The sequence below is a fragment of the Mustelus asterias genome, chromosome 3 (genome assembly GCF_964213995.1).
Source record: "Mustelus asterias chromosome 3, sMusAst1.hap1.1, whole genome shotgun sequence".
In the NCBI taxonomy this organism is placed as follows: domain Eukaryota; kingdom Metazoa; phylum Chordata; class Chondrichthyes; order Carcharhiniformes; family Triakidae; genus Mustelus; species Mustelus asterias.
In genome coordinates, this window is record NC_135803.1 from 70,694,893 (window position 1) to 70,719,311 (window position 24,419).

General features: G+C 46.0%; 1 protein-coding gene across 1 annotated transcript in view; it reads left to right on the forward strand.

Annotated features, from left to right (window-relative positions):
- inpp5d (inositol polyphosphate-5-phosphatase D) overlaps positions 1–24,419 on the forward strand; it is a 184,255-nt gene that overhangs the window by 62,970 nt on the left and 96,866 nt on the right. The window contains exons 4-8 of the mRNA XM_078209150.1: positions 1,038–1,182; positions 3,011–3,125; positions 4,040–4,180; positions 8,470–8,557; positions 23,017–23,097. Of these exons, the coding sequence (XP_078065276.1) occupies positions 1,038–1,182; positions 3,011–3,125; positions 4,040–4,180; positions 8,470–8,557; positions 23,017–23,097 (570 nt within the window). The remainder of the gene's footprint in view (positions 1–1,037; positions 1,183–3,010; positions 3,126–4,039; positions 4,181–8,469; positions 8,558–23,016; positions 23,098–24,419) is intronic.

Below are 24,419 nucleotides of genomic sequence, written 5' to 3' on the forward strand. Positions count from 1 at the left end.
TGTCTGTATAGCGCGCAAGAAACAATACTTTTCACCGTATGCTAATACATGTGACAATAATAAATCAAATTAAATCAAAATCAAAAGTTATGTTGACACGATGACTGTGGATCAATCAATATCTGGCCACAGTATGAAATTAATCTGAACTGAGACAGAGAAGGATTAGACCTTTGGGATCTTTAGAGAAACAATAATGGAGGGATGACCATAAGTAAAACTCACTAGGGTATGAAAGACCTTGAGAGGTAGCGTTAAACAAGCGATATTGCATGGGTTGCCTGTCATGCTCCCAACACATTCAGCTGTATTCACCTCATTAGGATTAAATATGAGCAGAGGTGTAAAGGCAGTCCATGTGATACCACCTACTTTGCATCAGCGCCCAAAGAATTTCATCTCCCCACATATCCAAGTATACTGGGACTATAAAGCAGAGTAAGCAGTGAAAGTGTTCTGTGTGTATATGTATGTTTGCTGGTTGTGATTGATTGTGTGTGTATGGCATTCGGATAAAGGACAGGCACCTTCCAGATTCAGGCCTTGTAGATTGCAAAATGACTGAGAGAAATTGTATTAAGGGCGGCACGGTAGCACAGTGGCTAGCACTGCTGCTTCACAACTCCAGGGACCTGGGTTCGATTCCTGGCTTGGGTCACTGTCTGTGTGGAGTTAGCACATTCTCCTCATGTCTGCAAGGGTTTCCTCCCACAGTCTAAAGATGGGCGGGTTAGGTTGATTGGCCATGCTAAAAATTGCCCTTAGTGTCCTGAGATGCGTAGGTTAGAGGGATTAGTGGGTAAATATGTAGGGATATGGGGGTGGGGCCTGGTTGGGATTGTGGTCGGCGCAGACTCGATGGGCCAAATGGCCTCTTTCTGTACTGTAGGGTTTCTATGATTCTATGATTCTATGAATGAGTGAACAGTGAACTGACTGGGTGACACTGAAGCTTGTGAGAGGGACAAGGGGGAAACCAAAGTGAGGGACGAGAGGGCGAAAGATGTTTATGGTAAATCTTGTCTGTTTGTTCCTAGGCTTCAGCAGGGATCAAGCCGAAGAATTTTGTAAAGATGCCGGACTTGATTGAATATTACAAACAGGAGAACACCGGGCTGGTGACTAACCTGCGGTATCCTGTGGAAAGAGTGGAAGAGGTGGAGGGAGAGGAGGTGGCAATAGGTAAAAGAAGGGAAATATTCTGATTTGCAGTCTGGGGTTAATCTGTCCCAATTGAATTGTGAGTAAGACGACACCCACCACCAATGTCCTCACCCACCTTATCACCTTCTGGTTATGAGCTATGCGGATAGGGAGGTTGTCCAGCTTCCAGTCTGAGCTGAGTTCACTGTTCTCAGCCGGAGGGCAAATTGAGTAAATAGAGTTTTATAGTTGGGAAGATTCCTTTGGACTAAGGGGATGACAGGTCAGTCGGGCTCCTGCTTCAGAGCACTATCCAACACTGGACAACATGATGTGTCTGTGATGGCTGCAGGGGAAATTGGGATTCGCTCTGGTAACTCTCATGCCCAAACAGCCTTGCACTACTCCGCTGACTGGGAATATATGAGGGATGTTGACATGCACTAGGCTATGATTGTGAGGACTTCACCTGACCAACTGAAGTAGGCTGGGTGAGTTGATTTGTTAGTGTGGACTGTAACAAGAGGCAGTGATGGAGCAAGCCTGAGGTACAGTGCTCTGGGATCGGATTGTGTATTTGTATTATTGAGTGAGCCAGGGTGGGGGGGGAGGAATGGGCTGATCCTGAAGCCAGTGCCATCCCCACCCCTATCCATGCTACCCATAACCAGTTCGCATTGGGCTCTGACTGATGCACAAGAAGCAACTTTATTTGGTTCTTGGATCAGAGATGTTGGCCCATGATTCTCCCATTGCGACCATTGTTGGGTCGAGGTGGGAGATGCGCATCACCAGACTTGTGCTGGGATTTGTGCATGCGCCGGGAACACATGCACATCTCCCAGAGCAGACAAACAGTCGCTGGTCAGACCACGCTGGAAACCGGCAGGAAGGCAGGTAAATAATTTAAATCTTTTTTGCATGTGTTTGAAATATGTTTATTGGCTCATTATCGGGACCTGATTGATCTCCCACCCCGCTAGGAGCATTCCGGCTGGGTTCAGACTAGTTCCCCACGTTCGGGGAACGAGCGGAGACTCCGCCAGAATGAAAGGGCGGCAATCGGGGCCCCCCTGGGGGTCGGATGGCTGGGGGGGTGGTGCCCCCTGGGCATGGGCATCCTGGCAGTGCCAGCCTATACACCCTGGCACTGCCCAAGGGGCAAAGTGCCCATGCCCAGGGGGCACTGGGCAGTGCCAAGGGGGTGGGGCCTATTGTGGGCAAGGCCTCGGGGCAATCGGTGGGGGGGGTCCCACTGCCATTCTGTGGACAGGCTCAGTCTGGGATGGAGGGAGGGCAGCGATTGGGGTGGGCTGGGGAGGGAGGGGTGGTCTGCTAGGGGAGGGGGGAGGGAGTCTGCCGGGAGGTGGGAGGATCACCACTGCTGGGGGGAGTGGGTTGTGCATCAGGGCTCTCCGGGACGTGGGGGTGGTCAGGGCTGGCCCGGGAATTGCTGTGGAGGTTGCGATCGGGCCGTGGGGGGGGGTTAGAGGGGCAGCACTGCAGTGGTCCCAGGCTGGCCAGCGATTGGGCTGGCCAGCAAATGGGGAGTCTGACAGATTGGGGCCACTGCACATGCGCAGAGTTCCAGAACTGTCAAATTCCGGCGCGAATAGGCCCTGCCCCCTGGGTTTTTAATGAGATTCATGAATGGGACCTCTTCAGTACACAGAGTGCGGAGATTCAGGTGAGAAACTAAACTGACAGAACCAGAACAGTCGGGATTTAGAACAGTTCTCCCACCAATTCAGCACTTTTGGGAGAATCGCGGCCGTTGTTTCATTTTTAGTCCTCTTAAGACAAGATTTATTTTACTCTTGGTTGTTAGAACACTGATGCTGACATCAACTTTCTCAAAATTTTACAGGTGCTGCCAATGTCGTTGACTCCACAGCAAGGATTCGGAGTGATGCCAGCAAGTCCCTGGTCAGCGAGATCCTCGCAAGACGTCTTGAAGAAGTGGACACTGCTGTTTTGGCACAGTAACTAAGCCTATGTTCAAAATGGGGGTCCAACAAACCTGGTGTTGGGGTTGGGGCAGGAGGAAGGTCTTGGAAGAGACTGAACTTCACTATATTTAAATCCCGATCCTGAATTGAAGATCCACCCCATGTCACTCCACACACTTGACCTCACCCCACCCCCACCACACTTTATTCCTTGTCAAAAATTTGACCAATCCCACTTGGCTTATCTCTTGCCAGCTGTGAATTTGCTGGATTCCAACAGAATAATCTTTTTCTGTTTGGTTAAGTATGAGGCTCATCAGGCTAGCATTCTTCCATTCGTATTCAATTACATCCGCATTGTAACAGTGCTGTGGTGAAGCTGTTCCAGTGAACCACTGAGCCATGCAGAGGTGTAGACCAGTCATATGTTGTGGGCATGCCCTTGATTAAATACTTCAGCCATACACCTTAAATACTAATATCATCTGTTCTACTCATAGACACCCCTCACTATAAAGCAAACAGTGAATGCAAACACACTGGCCCTTATTTGGGAGATCTTCATGTGTTAGAGTATCAGACATCATTCTCAGCAGAGACTCTCACTGGGTGAGGTATCAAATGTCACGGGATCGAGACTAAGGTCCTTGATCTCTCACACTCTGTCATTTGGGGTAACAGCTCAATTCAACACTTTCTCTTGCTGGATTTTTTTCTTTCACAGCACTGTTTTCCCCTCCCCCACGGTCTCTGTTCAAACGTTCAGTGAGGAGGTGAGTAAAGTTACTCCCCCACCCTCCACCGTCGGCTTGTGACAAATGCTTGGATAGAAGCAACATTCTCCTTCCATTGGGAAAGGGTTGGGGAATGGCCCTCTTTCAGTGGCTATTTTCATCCCTATTGTAGCAGTGTGAGGACAGTGAACCCACTGACTCTTTGTCCTGTAGGGCTCCGAGAGGATTTCACAAGGCCCTTTGCGACTACATCGAGCAGGACGTGTTGAAGGATGCCGAACACATAAACTCCTCATCCGTGGACATGTGGCAGCTGCGTCTCTTGCTCAGTTTACTCACCAAAGGCCTTAGCAGGTAGGCACATGCGTGCATGCATTGTCACTCCAAACAAGATCTGGCACTGGACTTTATAAATTCTTCAAAAAATCTCAAAGATCTGCAATCATCTTTCTGAGTTTGTTATATAATATTCACCATCTGCATTGTCATCGAGACTTATTCATCAAGCAACTAGAGCACTTGCACTTCATATTAAAAATATACCATAGGATCAGATGCATCTTAAATTTGATACAAAGTAAAGCTCCCTCACACTGCCTCATCAACAGTCCCAGGTCAGGTACAGCATAGATGAGATACAGAGTAAAGCCTGTTACATTGGCCCATTAAGTGCATGGTGGCATAGTGGTTGGCATTGCTGTCTCACAGCGCCAGGGACCTGGGTTTGGTTCTGGCCTTGGGTGACTGTATGGAGTTCACATGTTCTCTCCATGTCTGCATGGGTTTTCTTTGAGTGCTCTGGTTCCCCCCACTGTCCAGACATGTGTAGGTTAGGTGGATTCACCAGGTTATGGAGTTTCAAGGATAGGGCGGAGGGGGATGGCCTGGATAAAATGCTGTTTTGGAGAGTCGGTGCAGACTCGATGGGCTTAATGGCCTCTTTCTGCACTGTAGGGATTCTATGATTAAACACTCCCAGAACGAGCACAGCATTGGTTAGAATAAAGTTCTCTTTACACTGTCCTATCAAATACTGATGTGGAGATGCCAGCGTTGGACTGGGGTCAACACAGTAAGAAGTTTAACAACACCAGGTTAAAGTCCAACAGGTTTATTTGGTAGCAAAAGCCACACAAGCTTTCGGAGCTGCAAGCCCCTTCTTCAGGTGAGTGGGAATTCTGTTCACAAACAGAGCATATAAAGACACAACCTCAATTTACATGAATAATGGTTGGAATGCGAATACTTACAACTAATCAAGTCTTTAAGAAACAAAACAATGTGAGTGGAGAGAGCATCAAGACAGGCTAAAAAGATGTGTATTGTCTCCAGACAAGACAGCCAGTGAAACTCTGTGGGGGTTACAAATAGTGTGCCATGAACCCAATATCCCGGTTGAGGCCGTCCTCGTGTGTGCGGAACTTGGCTATCAGTTTCTGCTCAGCGACTCTGCGCCGTCGTGTGTCGCGAAGGCCGCCTTGGAGAACGCTTACCTGAATATCAGAGGCCGAATGCCCGTGACCGCTGAAGTGCTCCCCAACAGTCTTGCAAGACTGTTCTCTTCCTGTTGGGGAGCACTTCAGCGGTCACGGGCATTCAGCCTCTGATATTCGGGTAAGCGTTCTCCAAGGCGGCCTTCGCGACACACGACAGCGCAGAGTCGCTGAGCAGAAACTGATAGCCAAGTTCCGCACACACGAGGACGGCCTCAACCGGGATATTGGGTTCATGGCACACTATTTGTAACCCCCACAGAGTTTCACTGGCTGTCTTGTCTGGAGACAATACACATCTTTTTAGCCTGTCTTGATGCTCTCTCCACTCACATTGTTTTGTTTCTTAAAGACTTGATTAGTTGTAAGTATTCGCATTCCAACCATTATTCATGTAAATTGAGGTTGTGTCTTTATATGCTCTGTTTGTGAACAGAATTCCCACTCACCTGAAGAAGGGGCTTGCAGCTCCGAAAGCTTGTGTGGCTTTTGCTACCAAATAAACCTGTTGGACTTTAACCTGGTGTTGTTAAACTTCTTACTATCAAATACTCCCAGGGAGGGTACAAAATATGTTATATAAGTATCCCTCACCACTTGTCCCATCAAACACTTCTTGGTTTGGTACATATACAACATCAGTTAGATGCAATGTAAAATTCCTTCTGCACTGTCCCATCAAACACTTGCAGGTCAGATACAGAAAGGTTAAATACAAAGTAAAGCTCCTGCTACATTTTCCATCAAGCACTCCCAGATCAGATACAACATGGATTAGATACAAAGTAAAACTGCCTCTACAGTGTCCAATAACATACTTCTGGTGTGGCACAACATGGTTTAGATACAGTGCAATCTTCCTCTACACTGTTACATCAAGCACTCTTAGGGCAGGTTCAATACAATTCATAGAATCATAGAATCATAGAAACCCTACAGTGCAGAAGGAGGCCATTCGGCCCATCGAGTCCGCACCGACCACAATCCCACCCAGGCCCCACATATTTTTACCCGCTAATCCCTCTAACCTACACATCCCAGGACTCTAAGGGGCAATTTTTTTTTAACCTGGCCAATCAACCTAACCTGCACATCTTTGGACTGTGGGAGGAAACCGGAGCACCCGGAGGAAACCCACGCAGACACGAGGAGAATGTGCAAACTCCACACAGACAGTGACCCGAGCCGGGAATCGAACCCGGGACCCTGGAGCTGTGAAGCAGCAGTGCTAACCACTGTGCTACCGTGCCGCCCAAATTGAATACCTTCTCCACACTGTCTCATCAAATAGTCCTAGAACAACATGGTTTAGATATAGTGCAAATTTGCTCCTCACAGAATGCCCACTCCCAATCCCTAAATCCAAAGCATTAATTTGAATATCAAGTAGAGACTGATAACACCGGTAAATCGCTCCCCATCTGGCTTGAGTGTTTCAGATGTTAAGACAGTTGGAACTGTGCATTCCCTTTAGTTGCACTTATCTTTCAATTCAAGCCTTCAGCAGTTCTGGATCATGCTTGCTTCATTTTTGACATCCAACCTGCGACCTAGCTGCTGTGACCTTTGAACTGACAGTGATTATTGTGTGATTGCCACTAAATCATTCTTTCCCACCTTTTGATGTGCAGATATCCAAGTTATAGCTCATATTCTTTGGACCTAAACCTGCAATGGACAGCAGGAGTACTTTCCAATTACTGAGCACTGCTCCGTCTTTCTCAGCTACTCTGAAGGGCCCAAGTTCGATTCCTCTGTGCATTGGCCAGCATTCGCAGTTGTGATAATCGTCAGTGAACCTTATAGATCAGACAAGGAGAGAGCGTGAGATGAGCTGAATAAGTGGCTCAGTGATGAAGACTGAGGTTTGAAAGCCAATGGGTTGTGAAAGGTGGGGACAGACTGAGAAGTCCAGAGTTTAACAGTTCCGAGATCTTGGGATAGATTGGGAATTGGATCAGGAGATATGTAGTCAGCCTTGATTTCATCACACTGACTGCGTAATGAGGAGGAAGACTGTGTAGGATGGGATATTTCAAATTTAGGAGAAATGGATTATGAATATTCAGAAGATCAATGGTTGGAACAAGACCACTAAAAGAGAGAAACAGGAAAAGTATCTCAGGAAGCGTGGTTAGAAGGTTAGAGGTGAGATGAGAAGCACCAGCAGACAAGCTTCCTCTTGTATTGGCATAAGGCAGAGGTTAGGAGAGCCTCTCCAGATGTGGAGAAGGGAGTCGAGGCTTGGGCAAACCTAGCGTTTACGGAAAGCTGTTGAGAAGAAAACAAGTGTGTGGTGTGAAACAGGAAATCAGGTTTGTTGGTGATAAATGGAAGACATATCCGGGCCCAATCACTTCAGAGACAAAAGCCTGGCCACAGGATGTTATGGGTTCAGTGACAGAAAGAGAAAGCCAGGGAGAGTGTAGAAAATATATGTGATGAATGGATTGAACTGTGAGAGTGTCTTAACTTTTCCTTATCTTCAACTTGTGCCCAGTCGTGCCTCTGCTTTCTGTAAAATATCATTCAGTCCTTTTCGGCAGTGAAAAGTGTAAGGGTTTCCCAGCAGCTAACTGATTAGTGGGGGCACATATACAGTATCTGCCTGCACTATGGATTTTTATCTGTACCCATTTACTCTCCTGAAGAAGCTGACTCTTACTGGACTTTGGTTTTCCCTGATGATGCCCATCCTCTGGTACCTTGGTCTTTGATGGTGGGTGTTGTTAAAACTCTTACTGTGTCGACCTTGGTCTTTGTCCAGCGTCTGCACTTTCCAGCAGGAGTGACTGGATACTGATCATGGGCAGGAACCTTGACTGGCCACTATCTTCCTGGGGGAGAATCAGCTGGATTGCCTTGACTACATTTATATCTAAGATCAGTAACCCAACACATGTCAAGCTTCAGAGCCAGAAACTGTATTGTGGAGTACCACCGAGCACAGTGCTATGAATGAAAAACTGTTTAGCGTTCACATTCCTGGACAATTTATGAGTTATAGCTGCACATCTCTCCGTCATGTTTTTCTGCCATCTCTGTCATGTCTTGAGACTCCAGGCAATTTGTTCAATTTGCTTAGCGGTTAACACAAGGGTTAAAGGAAAATTGGCCAGCACTGTACTGCCTATTGTGTTTGTGTTTCAGTGAGCTGATCCAGACAATGTCAGCATTGGAGACATCTCAGAGTCTGCTTGATAATCAGCCATCCGCTGGAGGAAGCGTGCAGGGTCAGGTAAGGTACCATTACAATGTACACACTTAGTAATATACTAAATATACACAATGGGGTTGATGAGAATGCCAAACAAGTTTTGAGAGGATTGAGAAATGGGACTCAAGGACATAAGAAAATAGGAAATAAGATTTGAGTAGGCCATTCGGCCCTTGGTGAATGCTCTGCGGTTTGATAAGATCACAGCTGTTCTTCTACCATTTCGTAGCTGCAGTTTCATACCTTTCAGGTCTTGGCTATTTTAAGTTCTGGGTCTCATTTTAATGCTCGCCAGCCCATTTTCCACCTATTCTGGGTGGAGCTAAGGTGTTGAGTTGCCTCCTGCAGGGAAAGATCATTTGATTTCTGGTAAACTTGCAGCTAAGTAGCAAACAGGAAGTTAAAGGAGCGGAAAAGAGGTTGATGGAGAGACCAGGGCAGGGAGACTGTGAGTTTGGAGCAGAATTCTTGCTCCTTCTCCATAAAGATAATGGTTTCCCTTAATCTGTGGGGTGTTTTGTCCTTCGCAACAGCTACTGGGCAATTTTGTCCCAGCCTCCAGGCTTTGGTGTCTTGGCCCTCAAGTTCTACAGCATGCAGGGTCCTAGTGACAAAATGAGACCCAAAGTCATATAAATTCCTCCCTGCTTTTAGCAGGTACTTCAAGCCAATTTGCAGAATCCCAAAATGGCGGCAAAAGGTTGACATCTGAGTGGATAAGTAACCTGTTCATTTTTAATTGCCCACGGGGAAGGAAGAGTTAAGCTCTGCTCCAATATTTCAGTGCAGGATAATCACATATATTGCCTGTAATTGGACTGTAACTTAAGAGTTACCCTTAACATTGGGAGACAGCTGATGTGTCTTTCCATTTAATTAGCAGCGTCTTTTAAACACATTGAAACACGAATTAGCATGATAAACTTTTTGCCCTCTACTAATTAAAGAAAGCATGTGCAATGAGATATCCCCATCCCAGGAAGGAGAATCCCCATCTTCCCTCATATCGGCAATACCCACTGACTGTTTTTGCCTGCCTGTGGGATACATTTTGTGTCTGCAGCAGATCAGAGAGGGAAAATCTCATCAACACATGGCACAAGGACCCAAGTGAGTTGCATGTACATCATAAGTTGCGTGCTTCACAATTCCAAACCTTCTGTTTGTGTTCCATTACTGGTTATGGCAAGAACACAAGCCAATCAATTCAACGCAAACAGTACTCCCCATTGAGTTCAACTACACAGAAATAACAGTTAAAATGCCCTTAGGGCCTTCTTTTCTGCTGGGATTTGGGACGACGAGATGCCAGACGGTGATCCATAGCAACAATGGCACCTCATGTTTCATAACTACAGTGTAGGTTTGATGATGGTACACCGGGCGGCACGGTAGCACAGTGGTTAGCACTGCTGCTTCACAGCTCCAGGGACCTGGGTTCGATTCCCGGCTTGGGTCACTGTCTGTGTGGAGTTTGCACATTCTCCTCGTGTCTGCGTGGGTTTTCTCCGGGTGCTCCGGTTTCCTCCCACAGTCCAAAGATGTGCGGGTTAGGTTGATTGGCCATGCTAAAATTGCCCTTAGTGTCCCGAGCTGCGTAAGTTAGAGGGATTAGTGGGTAAATATGTCGGGATATGGGGGTAAGGCCTGGGTGGGATTGTGGTCGGTGCAGACTCGATGGGCCGAATGGCCTCTTTCTGTGCTGTAGGGTTTCTATGACTCTATGACTTCATTCTTCTATGACACTCTGTTTCTACGGAGAGATCAAAGGATTTATCTTTTACAATCCCTTTTCCATTGTAATTTATTTCTTCATTTTCTGCAAAGTTCTCATGTCTCCCTGCCCCAGAGAGGGGATGCATTGTGTTACTTGACGCCATCCTCTCCCCTTCACAAAAAATAAAGACTTTCATGACCTTGTGATGCCTCAAAATGATTTACAGCCAACACAATGATTTTGAAATGTAAGTTACTGTAGGAAATTTAGTCAGATGGCCAGTGTACCAATAGAGTCAGTCCTCCAGGGTCAAACAACGTAAAGTCAGTGCCATTATAGGCACCAACCTTCGCTTGATGAGGTTGCTTCATGTTATGTTGATGAAGCAAAGTGTTGAAGTAATTGGTTCCTGCTGTCAGCACTTGGCCTGAGGGATCTGATACATTTGTTCTGCCCATGGGCATGTCAAGTTCTCAGCCTATCTGACCAGCCAACAGCGCCACCAACATGGACAGATCTCCTCCCAAGTTCATCAAGGTATAAAATGGCTTTTGTTTTCAGCTACTTAACAACAGTATAACTGTGATTCAAAGCAATTCATTATTAATGAATCATTTTGGAATGTTTCTAAGTGAGTAAGTAAAGCACGGTGTTGTTCCCATAATCCCCATAATGTGTTGCGTTGCCCTTAAAAGAACAGTCACCACGCGTACATAAAAACAAGTTTATTTTTTTAAATTGAGATTGGGGCAGTTTATTTTTAATTTACAGACAGGTTAGATTCTACCTGCAGATGAGGGAAAACAGGAAATGTTTTTCTTGCAAGGCAGGTGTTTGTTCAACCCGAGTTCTAAAATCTAACCTATCACCGGAGAGATTTAGTGTGCCCCTGAGATGTATGCTGGGCATGCCAGGACTTGTAATCTGCAGCAACATCACATGGATAGCAATTGAACCCGTCCTTAACCCACAACTGTCTCTGCTGGTTCCAAATGCCACCTTGCCTGTAAACAGATTTTTTTTCAGGAAGTTAGAACGTCACAATGGGTCCAACAGCTCTCCTCATTTTTTAAAAATAGATCTGTCTCATCTACCTTTTAATCGCAACTTCCCACTGTATTCCTCACCCATAACTTTTTTTTTCATTCATTCACAGGAGGTGGCCATCACTGATGAAGGCCAGCATTTTTGCCAATTCTGAATTGCTTTTGAGAAGGTGGTGGTGAGTCACCTTCTTGGCAATCGAGCGGCTTGGTTAACCATTCCAGTTGAGCCAACCACATTGTTGTGGGTCTGGAGTCACATAGGCCAGACTAGATAAAGACAGCAGATTCCCTCTCCTAAAGAACATGTTTTAAAACAACAATTCAGTAGCTTCATGGTTACCATTACTGAGACTAGCTTTTCAATTCCAGGTTCATTTATTTACTGAATTTAAACTTCCCCCAGCTGCTGTGGTGGGATTTGAACTTGTGTCTCTGGACCATTACTCCAGGCCCCTGGATTGCTAGTCCTATAACACAACCACGATGCTACTTGCCCACCCTTTCACCATATTCTTCAACCCCATGTATGCAACATATCCCTCATACCCACCTATCAACCCACTCACCATATTTGTCAAACCTACCTATCCACCTTCTCACCATACCCTCAATTCCTTCTTTCTCGTGAAACACATCTATCTTTTGACCCCCATTCACCCTATCTGCTTCAGTACTCTCCTGTAGCATTCATCCACATTTTGGTTACCTTAGAATCAAAAAGGTCAATCTGACTCTCCTTCATATGCCTAATTACATTATTTGCAACTTGTGCAAAATCAGCCAGTGATATCCTGTGTTGCTTTGAATCTTGTTCACCCATACCTGTGTTTCTTCTGACTTCCTGCCCCCAACACATTGAATTAAAAGTCTTCAAATCTCTTCAGGGCTTTAACTGCTCTATCTTGACAACTTCCTGCATCCTAAAGTTCCTACAGTGCATCCATACTCTCTCCATGCCATTAGTGGCAGAGCCTTGAGCTTCCTTGGTCCAAAAATTTGGTTATTCATTCATGGGATGTGGGTGCTGCTGGCTAGGCCAGCATTATTGTCTATCCCTAATCACTCTTGGAAGGGTAGTGATGAGCCACCTTCTTGAACTGCTGCAGTCCATGTAGTGTAGATAGACCCACAGTGCTGTTAAGGAGAGAGTTCCGGGACTTTGATCCCAGTGACAGTAAAGGAATGGCAATATATTTCCAAGTCAGGATGGTGAATGGCTTGGAGGGAAACTTGTAGTTGCGGGGTTCCCATACATCTGCTGCCCTTGTCCTTCTAGGTAGTAGAGATCACTGATTTGAAAGATGCTGTCAAAGGTGAGTTGCTGCAATGCATCTTGTGTATGGTACACACAGCTGCCACTGTGCATCAGTGGTAGAGGAGGAGTGAATGTTGAAGGTGGTGGATGGGGTGCAAATCAGATGGGCTTCTTTGTCCCAGAATTGTCTCAGCAATTCCTTCCTTAGTCCATCCATTTCTCTCCATCGGTGGAAATCTTCTGAGATTTCATCATATTGACCGACCCCTTGATATCCTCTCCTAACTCTCCAATTAGCAGGTATTCCTTAAACACCTTAATTAATTTTCTGGTTATCGCTTCCTTCAGCAAATAAATTTTGGACATTTTTTAACGTTAATGCTGGTAATTGTTTATTCACTTATCGCAATGAATGGTTTGTCTGGGCATCTGACTTTATCATTTCTTGCAGAATTGTTCATTAGGATCAACTCAAAGTCTCCCCTTTTGCAAAGGGAGAAAACCTGACTTCACAAGGATTTCCTCTGAACCCGTTCCTGTCGAATTTGTTTCATTCATTTCACGGTGTAGTTCTGTAAAAGGATGACTGAAGCACCTTTTAGCACTTCCTGCTATGGCTATCTTTCAAATCAACTCCTTTTCTAAAAATAAACACTAATCTCTTTTAATCTGGTTGCAGCTCAGCAGAAAAGGGTTTGCATGTTGTTCTCCTTTGATGCTCGGCAACCAGTCACATTAGCTTCAGTAAAAATAGCTCAGGGGGGAAGTCTTGGCCAATAATGAATGAGTGTCACACACAGCTTCCCCTGCTGCTTTGCAAGAATGTTCTGTTCTTCCAAAAATGAAACTGTGATGTCCCGTCAGACTCCCCACAAAATCTGGAAACTAATTACTACCCTTCACCCACACTGGGCTTTCTGAGGCTGGTGACCTTTTGGTTCTTAGAAGGAAGAAACGGTAAAACGGGGAAACAAGAATACTGGTCTGAACTGGTCTTATATATTTTAAAATGGAAGATCAGTAAAAGAAAACTGGGAAATAATAATTCTGGTCCGAACTTGTAATGATGCACACTTACAGACTTCATCAGGATATTTATTAACAAGGACAAACTTGTACAGAGACTTGTAGCCCACCGGTTGTCCCAATCCCAACATGTCATCTGTATGCCTTCTAGATATCTTCCCTAAGAGAGGACTCCACCCTCTGGGGTGATTACTCACTCTCTGTCCCAATTTGTCCCTCAAACCAGGTAACCTTCTTCTTCTGTGTCACCCTTAAAGGGACAATCCCAACATTCAGCACAGAGCTGTTTTTTCCCTCTGGGTTTGGTGTGTTCTGTGATTGGTTGCATTGCTTGCTCATTGATAAGAACTGAAGCAGTGACTTGTCAGTGGCCTATTTGTCTGGCCCTTGTGCATTTTTCAGTGGGTACATTATGTTACATTGAATATACAGCACAGGAACAGGCCATTCGGTCCAACCAGCTGGTATTTATGCTCCACCCTCAACTCTCTTCACCCTCACATGCTTGCCTAATTTCCCCTTAAATGCTTCTGTACTATTCACATCAACCACACCCTGTGGGTGCAAGAGTGTTGGGTCTTGATACAGTGTGGCTGTAGAGACAAGCCGTAACTTCTTTCTGTCCAGCGGAGAGCAGCCAACTCAGTATGGGCTGGGAGTCAAAACCCAGCCAACTGCTGGTCTGTTGGGCTGAGTTTATCACTGGAAGATGCATTTACCCATTGAAACCATCACTGCAGTGGCCCAGCTACAACAGGAATGTACCTCAGAAAAAGAGGTGCCAAATGTTAAAAAGAAAGACCTACATTTATTTGGCACCTCTCAATCTCACACCATCCAAAAGCAACTAATCGAGTATCATTGTTTTAAGAGTCAATTGTTGTAATGTAGGAAATGCAGGGGCCAAATTTATGCACAGCAAAATCCAGAAACAGCAATAGTCTGTTCTTGGCGATGCTGTTGAGGGATAAATATTGGGCGAGTCCTGTAGGGTCCTCTCATCATTTGAAAAAAAATATTGTCGTGGGATTTTTTTAAGGCACTTGACGTGGCATACGAAACCTTAGTTTAAGGTCTTGTCAGAAAAACAATAATAGAATCCCTACACTGCAGAAGGTGGCTATTCAGCCCATAGAGCCTGCACCGACAACAATCCCACCCAGGCCCTATCCCCATAATCCCACATATTTACCCTGCTAATCCTCCTGACACTAAGGGGCAATTTAGTATAGCCAATCAACTTAACGCACACATCTTTGGACTGTGAGAGGAAACCGGAGCACCCGGAAGAAAACCACGCAGACACAGGGAGAACGTGCAAACTCCACACAGATAATCACCCAAGGCCAGAATTAAACCCTGGTCCATGACACTGTGAGTCAATTGTGCTAATCACTGTGCCACCGTGCCACCCATAGTCCCTCTGACCATACAGCATTCCCTCAATGCTACGGTGGAGTGTGACCAATCTAGGTTTTATATGTTTAGAATGTACGTGGAGTCCAGCACTTGCTAATGCTGCAGCAAGCATGTTACCCATTGAGTCACAATGGGGTGAACCTGCCAGATAACAGCCTGAAATCTCTCACCAGCTCAGTGGTTTTCTTGTTGCATTTTTTGAACTTTACCTCCTCGGTTAGCTTGCAGGCTGCATTGAATCAGAAAGCGAGCTTGACTCTAGGCCTGAATCATGGGACATCGGAGCAGGAGGAGGCCATTAACCCCTTTCAGCCTGCACCACCATTTAATAAGATCATGGCTGATCCAAAGAACAAAGAAAATTACAGCACAGGAACAGGCCCTTCGGCCCTCCAAGCCTGCACCGACCATGCTGCCCGACTTAACTAAAACCCCCTACCCTTCCGGAGACCATATCCCTCTATTTCCATCTCATTCATGTATTTGTCAAGACGCCCCTTAAAAGTCACTACAGTATCCGCTTCCACTACCTCCCCTGGCAATGAGTTCCAGGCACCCAGCACTCTCTGTGTAAAAAATCTGCCTTGCACATCTCTTTTAAACCTTGCCCCTCGCACCTTAAACCTATGCCCCCTAGTAATTGACTCTTCCACCCTGGGAAAAAGCTTCTGACTATCCACTCTGTCCATACCTCTCATAATGTTGTAGACTTCGATCAGGTCTCCCCTCAACCTCCGTCGCTCCAGTGAGAACAAACCAAGTTTCTCCAACCTCTCCTCATAGTTAATGCCCTCCATACCAGACAACATCCTGGTAAATTTTTTTTGTACCCACTCCAAAGTCTACACATCCTTCTGGTAGTGTGGCGACCAGAATTGAACGCTATATTCCAAGTGCAGCCTAACTATGGTTCTATAAAGCTGCAACATGACTTGCCAATTTTTAAACTCAATTTAATTGAGTTTAAAAACCAGTTGTGGTAAAGCCCCCATGGGAAGAAGGACATGCCTGGGTTGTATAGCGACAGTGCCGGGGGACAGTGCCAGGGGGCCTTCTGGAAGCTCCATTATGGTGGGTGTGTTCCCTTTGTGTGTGTGGAGTGGGAGTCCCTTAAGACCATCTGGGAGGGAGGAGTAGGGGAGTTTCTCCTTATGCATATGGTGAGACTAACTGTGCTTTATATTGGAGATTGGTGCCCTGTTCTTGGGATTGCCAGCTTTCTCTGGTCTCATCCCACCAGCATAGGCCATGCCTCCATGCCAGCATAGGCTATGCCTCCACAGTTTTTCTGCACAGAGTGCTACGTTATCTGCAGAGAAAACTCAGCTGTCCAGCCTGTGAACTACACGCCAGTTTTCTCGCCTCTGCCAGCTCTCTGTGCAGAGAATGGAAAATCGCACCCTGTGTTTCCTGATTACTGCCACTGATATCTGATGACACTAAGGTTGGAGGTGTTGTGGATAGTGTGGAGTGATGTCAGAAGTTGCAGTGAGACATTGATAGGATGCAAGACTGGGCGGAGAAGTGGCAGATGGAGTTCAACCCAGATAAGTGTGAGGTAGTTCATTTTGGCAGGTCAAATAGGATGGCGGAATATAATATTAATGGTAGGACTCTTGGCAGAGTGGAAGATCAGAAGGATCTTGGGGTCTGAGTTCATAGGACGCTCAAAGCAGCTGTGCAGGTTGAGGCTGTGGTTAAGAAGGCGTATGGTGTACTGGCCTTCATCAATCGAGGAATTGAGTTTAGGAGTCGTGAGATAATGTTGCAACTATATAAGACCCTGGTCAGACCCCACTTGGAGTACTGTGCTCAGTTCTGGTTGCCTCATTACAGGAAGGATGTGGAAGCCATAGAAAGGGTGCAGAGGAGATTTACAAGGATATTGCCTGGGTTGGGGAGCATGCCTTATGAGGATAGGTTGAGTGAGCTCGGCCTTTTCTCCTTGGAGAGACGAAGGATGAGGGGTGACCTGATAGAGGTGTATAAGATGTTGAGAGGTATTGATCGAGTGGACAGTCAGAGGCTTTTTCCCAGGGCTGAAATGATTGCCACAAGAGGACACAGGTTTAAGGTGCAGGGGAGTAGATACAGAGGAGATGTCAGGGGTAAGTTTTTCACTCAGAGGGTGGTGGGTGTGTGGAATGGGCTGCCAGCAACAGTGGTGGAGGCGGATTCGATAGGATCTTTTAAGAGACTTTTAGATAAGTAGATGGAACTTAGTAAGATAGAGGGTTATAGGTAAGCCTAGTAATTGCTAAGGTAGGGACATGTTCGGCACAACTTTGTGGGCTGAAGGGCCTGTATTGTGCTGTAGTTTTTCTATGTTTCTATGTTTCTATCTCTGTCAGCCATTCAGCTAACTTTATTTAGTTCCAAATTTGATTGGTCGATGGTCCATGACTGTAATAGGGCCAATTTTCTCGTGTTACACTGTCCTGTGGCTGGGCAGATTGCCAAAAGGTTTCCCTGGATGAGCTTCTGGGAGTAGGAACATGTGTTTCCGTCCATAATGAGTCTGCAGAGCAGCCTGAATCGGGCCCAAATCTCTACCTTTCTCAAGCATCATAAACAGTCACAGCCCTCTATTGTTGCTTGGTGGTAACTGGCTGTGCGACACAATGTGTTCTCTGTTCCAGCTTCCACCTTCCAGCTTCCTCCTTTGCCTTCCTTAATAACGCTGACTCATTGCTGAGGTGGTTTCTAGTGGTTGCCAACACTCCAGGCTGTTTTGAAGTCTCCAGGAATATAATATTAATATTAGGGCGGCACGGTAGCACAGTGGTTAGCACTGCTGCTTCACAGCTCCAGGGTTCTGGGTTCGATTCCCGGCTCGGGTCACTGTCTGTGTGGAGTTTGCACATTCTCCTCGTGTCTGCGTGGGTTTCCTCCGGGTGCTCCGGTTTCCTCCCACAGTCCAAAGATGTGCGGGTTAGGTTGATTGGCCAGGTTAAAAATTGCCCCTTAGAGTTCTGAGATGCGTAGGTTAGAGGGATTAGCGGGTAAATATGTGGGGGTAGGGCCTGGGTGGGATTGTGGTCGGTGCAGACTCGATGGGCCGAATGGCCTCCTTCTGCACTGTAGGGTTTCTATGGTTTCTAGGAATGGGAGATTAATTTTCCTGGGCACTGCTGTGGGGCCATTATAGGAGCATTAAGTTGCAAGTTTTTTTCATTTTCTTTCACTTTTTATCGATTAGCCATAAATATATTGGAGAGTAGAAATGACTGTTTGACTGGGGTCACGCATGTCACCTTTGAGTGCAGACTAACTTCATGACAAAACCTAGAAACCTGTTGGCAACTTGGGGAGTTGAATCTTACCTTCAGGTACAACTGGATTCTAGTTGGTGCAAAAGGCATTCAAAAGCCCTTTTGAACAGCACAAGAAGAATAATAAAAATACAATGCAATATGAAGGCTGGCCAGTCGTTTTAGTGATGATGTGGAGTTGCCGGCGTTGGACTGGGGTGAACACAGTAAGAAGTCTCACAACACCAGATTAAAGTCCAACAGGTTTATTTGGTAGCAAATACCATAACTGACGAAGGAGCAGCGCTCCGAAAGCTTATGGTATATGCTACCAAATAAACCTGTTGGACTTTAACCTGGTGTTGTACGTCGTTTTAGAATCATAGAATCCTTAGAGCGCAGAGGAGGCCATTTAGCCCATCAAACCTGCACCGACAAGAGTCCCACCCAGGCCCTATCCTCGTAACCCCATGTATTTACCCTGTTAATTCCACTGACACTAAGGGGCAATTTAGCATGGCCAATCAACCTAACCTGCACATCTTTGGAGTGTGAGAGGAAACCAGAGCACCCAAAGGAAACCCACGCAGACATGGGGAGAATGTGTAAACTCCACACCGACAGTGACCTGAGGCCGGAATTGAACCTAGGTCCCTGGCGCTGTGAGGCAGCAGTGCTAACCACTGTGCCATTATGACGCCATTAGAAATGGAAGGATCAGTAAAAGGACTCAAAGTCATGCACTCCACAGCAAAAAAAGTTACACATGTGAGAGGTCGTGTGACATAACCTCCAGGAATACATCCAGCCAGAGTTGGCAACCACAGCTATGTTGATAATGGATAAATCTGTGGGATGAATTTATTCCAGTCAGACACTTTGTTCATTCCTCTGGTGCTCTAATGTTTGTTCAAAGTTTTACTTACTCCTCCTAATTTAAGCCTTTAAGTCATGATGACTGGGATCTTACTGGGTCATGGGGTGCGCAGTGAGAAAGGGGGTGAGGCACAAAGCTAGTTGGAATGGTGGTGGGATGGTGCCATTCACACCAGCTTCCTGCCGCTACTGTTATTTTACCAGGGATGGGGTAGGTGGCAGATGGACCTCTTGGCTTTAGGCCAGTTGAGGCCTAGGTGGCCAATTAAGAGCCATCTCTGGTGCCATGAACGACGCTCTGCTCCAGAGGGAGACCACCAAGGCGACCTCCTTGGCTGGCTCAGTGGGGAAGAGCCCTCCTAATTGGTCATCCTCTCCCCCGCAGCAAGGTCACCCCTTTTGAAAGATAACCCCCACTGGTCTGCCTCTCCGTCCTAACAAATTACCCTCATTCAGTTCGCCATGCCTGCCTTATTGACACAGTAAGAAGTCTCACAACACCAGGTTAAAGTCCAACAAGTTTATTTGGTAGCACAAGCCACAAGCTTTCGGAGCGCTGCTCCTTCGTCAGGTGAGTGGGAGTTCTGTTCACAAACAGGGCTTTTAAAGACACAAACTCAATTTACAAAATAATGGTTGGAATGCGAGTCTTTATAGGTAATCAAGTCTTAAAGGTATAGACAGAGTGAGTGGAGTCATCGATGAAGACGAACATCTCACCAAGGCCATCTCCGCACCCCCACTTCTTGCCTTCAAACAACAGCACAACCTCAAACAGACCATTGTCCGCAGCAAACTACCCAGCCTTCAGGAGAACAGTGATCACGACACCACACAACCCTGTCACAGCAACCTCTGCAAGACGTGCCGGATCATCGACACGGATGCCATCATTTCACGTGAGAACACCATCCACGGTACATACTCTTGCAACTCGGCCAATGTTGTCTACCTGATATGCTGCAGGAAAGGATGTCCCGAGGCATGGTACATCGGGGAGATCATGCAGAAGCTACGACAACGGATGAATGAACACCGCTCGACAATAACCAGGCAGGAGTGTTCTCTTCCTTTTGGGGAACACTTCAGCAAACAACAAAGAACAAAGAACAGTACAGCACAGGAAACAGGCCCTTCGGCCCTCCAAGCCTGTGCCGCTCCTTGGTCCAACTAGACCAATTGTTTGTATCCCTCCATTCCCAGGCTGCTCATGTGACTATCCAGGTAAGTCTTAAACGATGTCAGCGTGCCTGCCTCCACCACCCTACTTGGCAGCGCATTCCAGGCCCCCACCACCCCCTGTGTAAAAAACATCCCTCTAATATCTGAGTTATACTTCGCCCCTCTCACCTTGAGCCCGTGACCCCTCGTGAACAGGCACAGTCACAGGCATTCAACCTCTGATCTTCGGGTAAGCGTTCTCCCAGGCAGCCTTCATGACACACGACAATGCAGAATCGCTGAGCAGAAACTGACAGCCAAGTTCCGCACACATGAGGACGGCCTCAATCGGGATCTTGGGTTCATGTCACACTATCTGTAACCCCCACGACTTGCCTGGGCTTGCAAAATCTCACTAACTGTCCTGTCTGGAGACAATACACATCTCTTTAACCTGTGCTTAACGCTCTCTCCACTCACATTGTCTGTACCTTTAAGACTTGATTACCTGTAAAGACTCGCATTCCAACCATTATTTTGTAAATTGAGTTTGTGTCTTTATATGCCCTGTTTGTGAACAGAACTCCCACTCACCTGATGAAGGAGCAGCGCTCCAAAAGCTAGTGGCTTGTGCTACCAACTTTAACCTGGTGTTGTGAGATTTCTTACTGTGCTTACCCCAGTCCAACGCCGGCATCTCCACATCATGCCTGATTGACCCCAGTGAGCATGACTCAAAGTACCTTCATACCTCCATCATCACTGGCTCTTCACTGCTGGAACTCAAGATGAACGTGAAACATAGTCAGGACTTCTGTGACTGACCGAGATCCACGGCTTTCTGACCTGTGGAGAGGGTCACCACTGAGCTGTAAAATCACGGCCAATCATTCTGGCACGCTGTTGGTACCCTGTGTCATCTTGAAAGGTCTCCACCCAATCTTGATGGTCTATAAAGGGGATACTTACATGTCAACTGATATTCCCTCATAATGTGTGAGCAAAAAGCAAGGTAACATGGGCGACAGTTATTTTGTTTTTTTAACTCCCTTATATAGCTGTCATACTGACCTTCATCCATTGAGTTAATTTACACTTACTTGGATTATTTCTCCATTCCCTGGCAGTTATTGCTCTGTAGCTGGGAAGCTGGTGGCGCAGTGGTGTTGCCAGTGAACTAGTAAACCAGAGACCCAGGGTAATGGGACCCAAGTTCGAATCACATCATGACAGATGGTGAAATTTGAATTCAATAAAAATCTGGAATTAAAAAGGCGAGTGACGACCACAAAATCATTGTTGTAAAAACCCATTTGATTCACAAATGTCCTTTCGGGAAGGAAATCTGCCAATCTTACTTGGTCTGGCCTACACGTGACTCCAGATCCACAGCAATGTGGTTGACTCTGAAATGCCCCCTGAACAATAAATGCCGCCGAGCCAACGATACCCGCATTCAATGAACAAATAAAAACAAGCTTCCAATTTAGTTGTTACCCGTGACTCAATGATCACCAAGTTTGAATCCCTGCCTGCAGCTGGGATTCTCCGGTTCCGCTGATGTGAATGGAGATTTAGTTCAGCACTAAACTATCAATTCTCGCTGGCAGCAGTGGTGGGGCATTCGACATTGGAGAATTCCGGCCAAGAAGCTGTGGTTTTAAGTTGCACATGCAGCACATAATTTAGGATGGCACTTTGATTTGATTTGATTTATTATTGTCACATGTATTAACATACAGTGAAAGGTATTGTTTCTTGTGCGCTATACAGACAAAGCATACCATTCATAGAGAAGGAAACGAGAGAGTGCAGAATGTACTGTTACAGTTATAACTAGGGTGTAGAGAAAGATCAACTTAATGCAAGGTAGGTCCATTCAAAAGTCTGATGGCAGCAGGGAAGAAGCTGTTCTTGAGTTGGTTGGTACGTGACCTCAGACTTTTGTATTTTTTTCCTGATGAATGAAGGTGGAAGAGAGAATGTCTGGGGTGCGTGGGGTCCTTAATTATGCTGGCTGCTTTGCCGAGGCAGCAGGAAGTGTAGACAGAGTCAATGGATGGGAGGCTGGTTTGCGTGATGGATTGGGTTACATTCATGACCTTTAGTAGTTTCTTGCGGTCTTGGGCAGAGCAAGAGCCATACCAAACTGTGATACAACCAGAGAGAATGCTTTCTATGCTGCATCTGTAAAAGTTGGTGAGAGTCGTAGCTGCCATGCCAAATTTCCTTAGTCTTCTGAGAAAATAGACGCGTTGGTGGGCTTTGTTTGGTGCAGTACTGAGGGTTTGTTACACTGTCTTTGGATGAGACATTAATTAAGGCCCCATCTGCCCTCTCAGGTAAAAGATCCTACAGCAAGGAAATTATTTCACCATTCACTTGAGGTTAGCTTGATCTTTGTTCATAGAAATTAATTCTCGGGGCTTACTTTTCTTTTCCTTGAGGGTAATCTGTCCGTTCCCTGAGGGTTATTTTTCTGTTCACTGACAGTTATCTATCCATTCCCTGAAGGTTATTGCTGCATTCACTGAGAGTTATCTGTCTGTTCTCTGAGGGTTATCTCCTTGTTCATTGGGAACTATCTATCCATGAGTTTCAAGTTCACACATCACACAGATCATATGGGAATCTAACAGAAAGTTGTTATTAAATAAATCTACATGTCCACAAGGAAAGAGGAGGAGTATCGATTAATCATTAATTGTTAATTGCGATTGTTTTTACAGATTGCTACTGAGGCAGGTGTTAGAAGGTTGCTTTCAACAGCTGGAGAACTGAGCAGAGTGCTCTCATCCATAGAGAACCAGGTATTTAGATATTTACCAAACAGCATCAGAGATTGACTTCAATAAAGGATTACAACAATGTTGTCTCATCCAGTCTTGTCTCGGATCAATCATTAGTTTTGACAGTTGTTCTTTATGGTTTAAAAACCAATTTGATGTACATCTTAAAGTCTTTATGGTTCCCTTATTTACAAACCATAAAAGACCTCTGGTTCCACCCCTGGTCTGTATTGAGCTCCTTGACTTCGGAGAGACCTGTATTATGATAGATACAGATCCACCCTTGGTGTTTCTGATTTATGTAGGTCTTGGCCTATTGTCAGTGTTTCCCAGTGATGAAAAAGCTCATTATGGTTCCACATTAAATTGAAACTATTTAATGAAATAATGACCCTGTGCTCCATAAGTAACATTCGCACCACACAAATGCCAGCCAATGACCATCACCAATAAGAGACACTCTAACCATCTTGACATTCAATGATATTACCATCACTGAATCCCCCACTGTCAACATCCTTGGGGTCACCATTGACCAGAAACTCAACCGCACTCGCCGCATAAACACAGTGGTTACAAGAGCAGGTGAGAGGCTAGGAATACTGCAGCAAGTAACTCACCTCCTGACTCCCCAAAGCCTATCCACCGTCTATAAGGCACAAGTCAGGAGTGTGATGGAATACTTCCAACTTGCCTGGATGAATGAAGCTCCAACAACACTCAAGAAGCTTGACACCATCCAGGACAAAGCAGTCTGCTCAATTGGCAGCACATCCATAAACATCCATTCCTTCTATGACCAACGCTCAGTAGCAGCAGTGTGTACTCTCTACAAGATGCACTGCAGCAATTCACCAAAGATCCTTAGACAGCACCTTCCAAACCCACGACCACTTCCATCTAGAAGGACAAGGGCACCAGATACATGGGAACACCACCTACAAGTTCCTCTCCAATCCATCCTAACTTGGAAGTATACTGCTGTTCTTTCGCAGTTGCTGGGTCAAAATCCTGGAATTCCTTCCCTAACGGCATTGTGGGTCAACTCACTGCATGTGGACTGCAGCGATTCAAGAAGGCAGCTCACCTCCAACTTCTCAAGGGCAACTAGGGATGGGCAATAAATGCTGGCCAGCCAGTGACACCCATGTCCCACGAATGAATAAAAAAAGTCCTGAACAGTGTCTCAGGGAAACTCCACACATGCTGGCCCCAGGATCACACAATTTAGATGGTCAATTGCTGCACAAACAGAAAGTACACCATTCAGTGTGACAATGAGCCACACAAGTCAGGAGCACTGCATGGCTATTCTTAGCCTCCAAATGACTTAGCATGCTCCC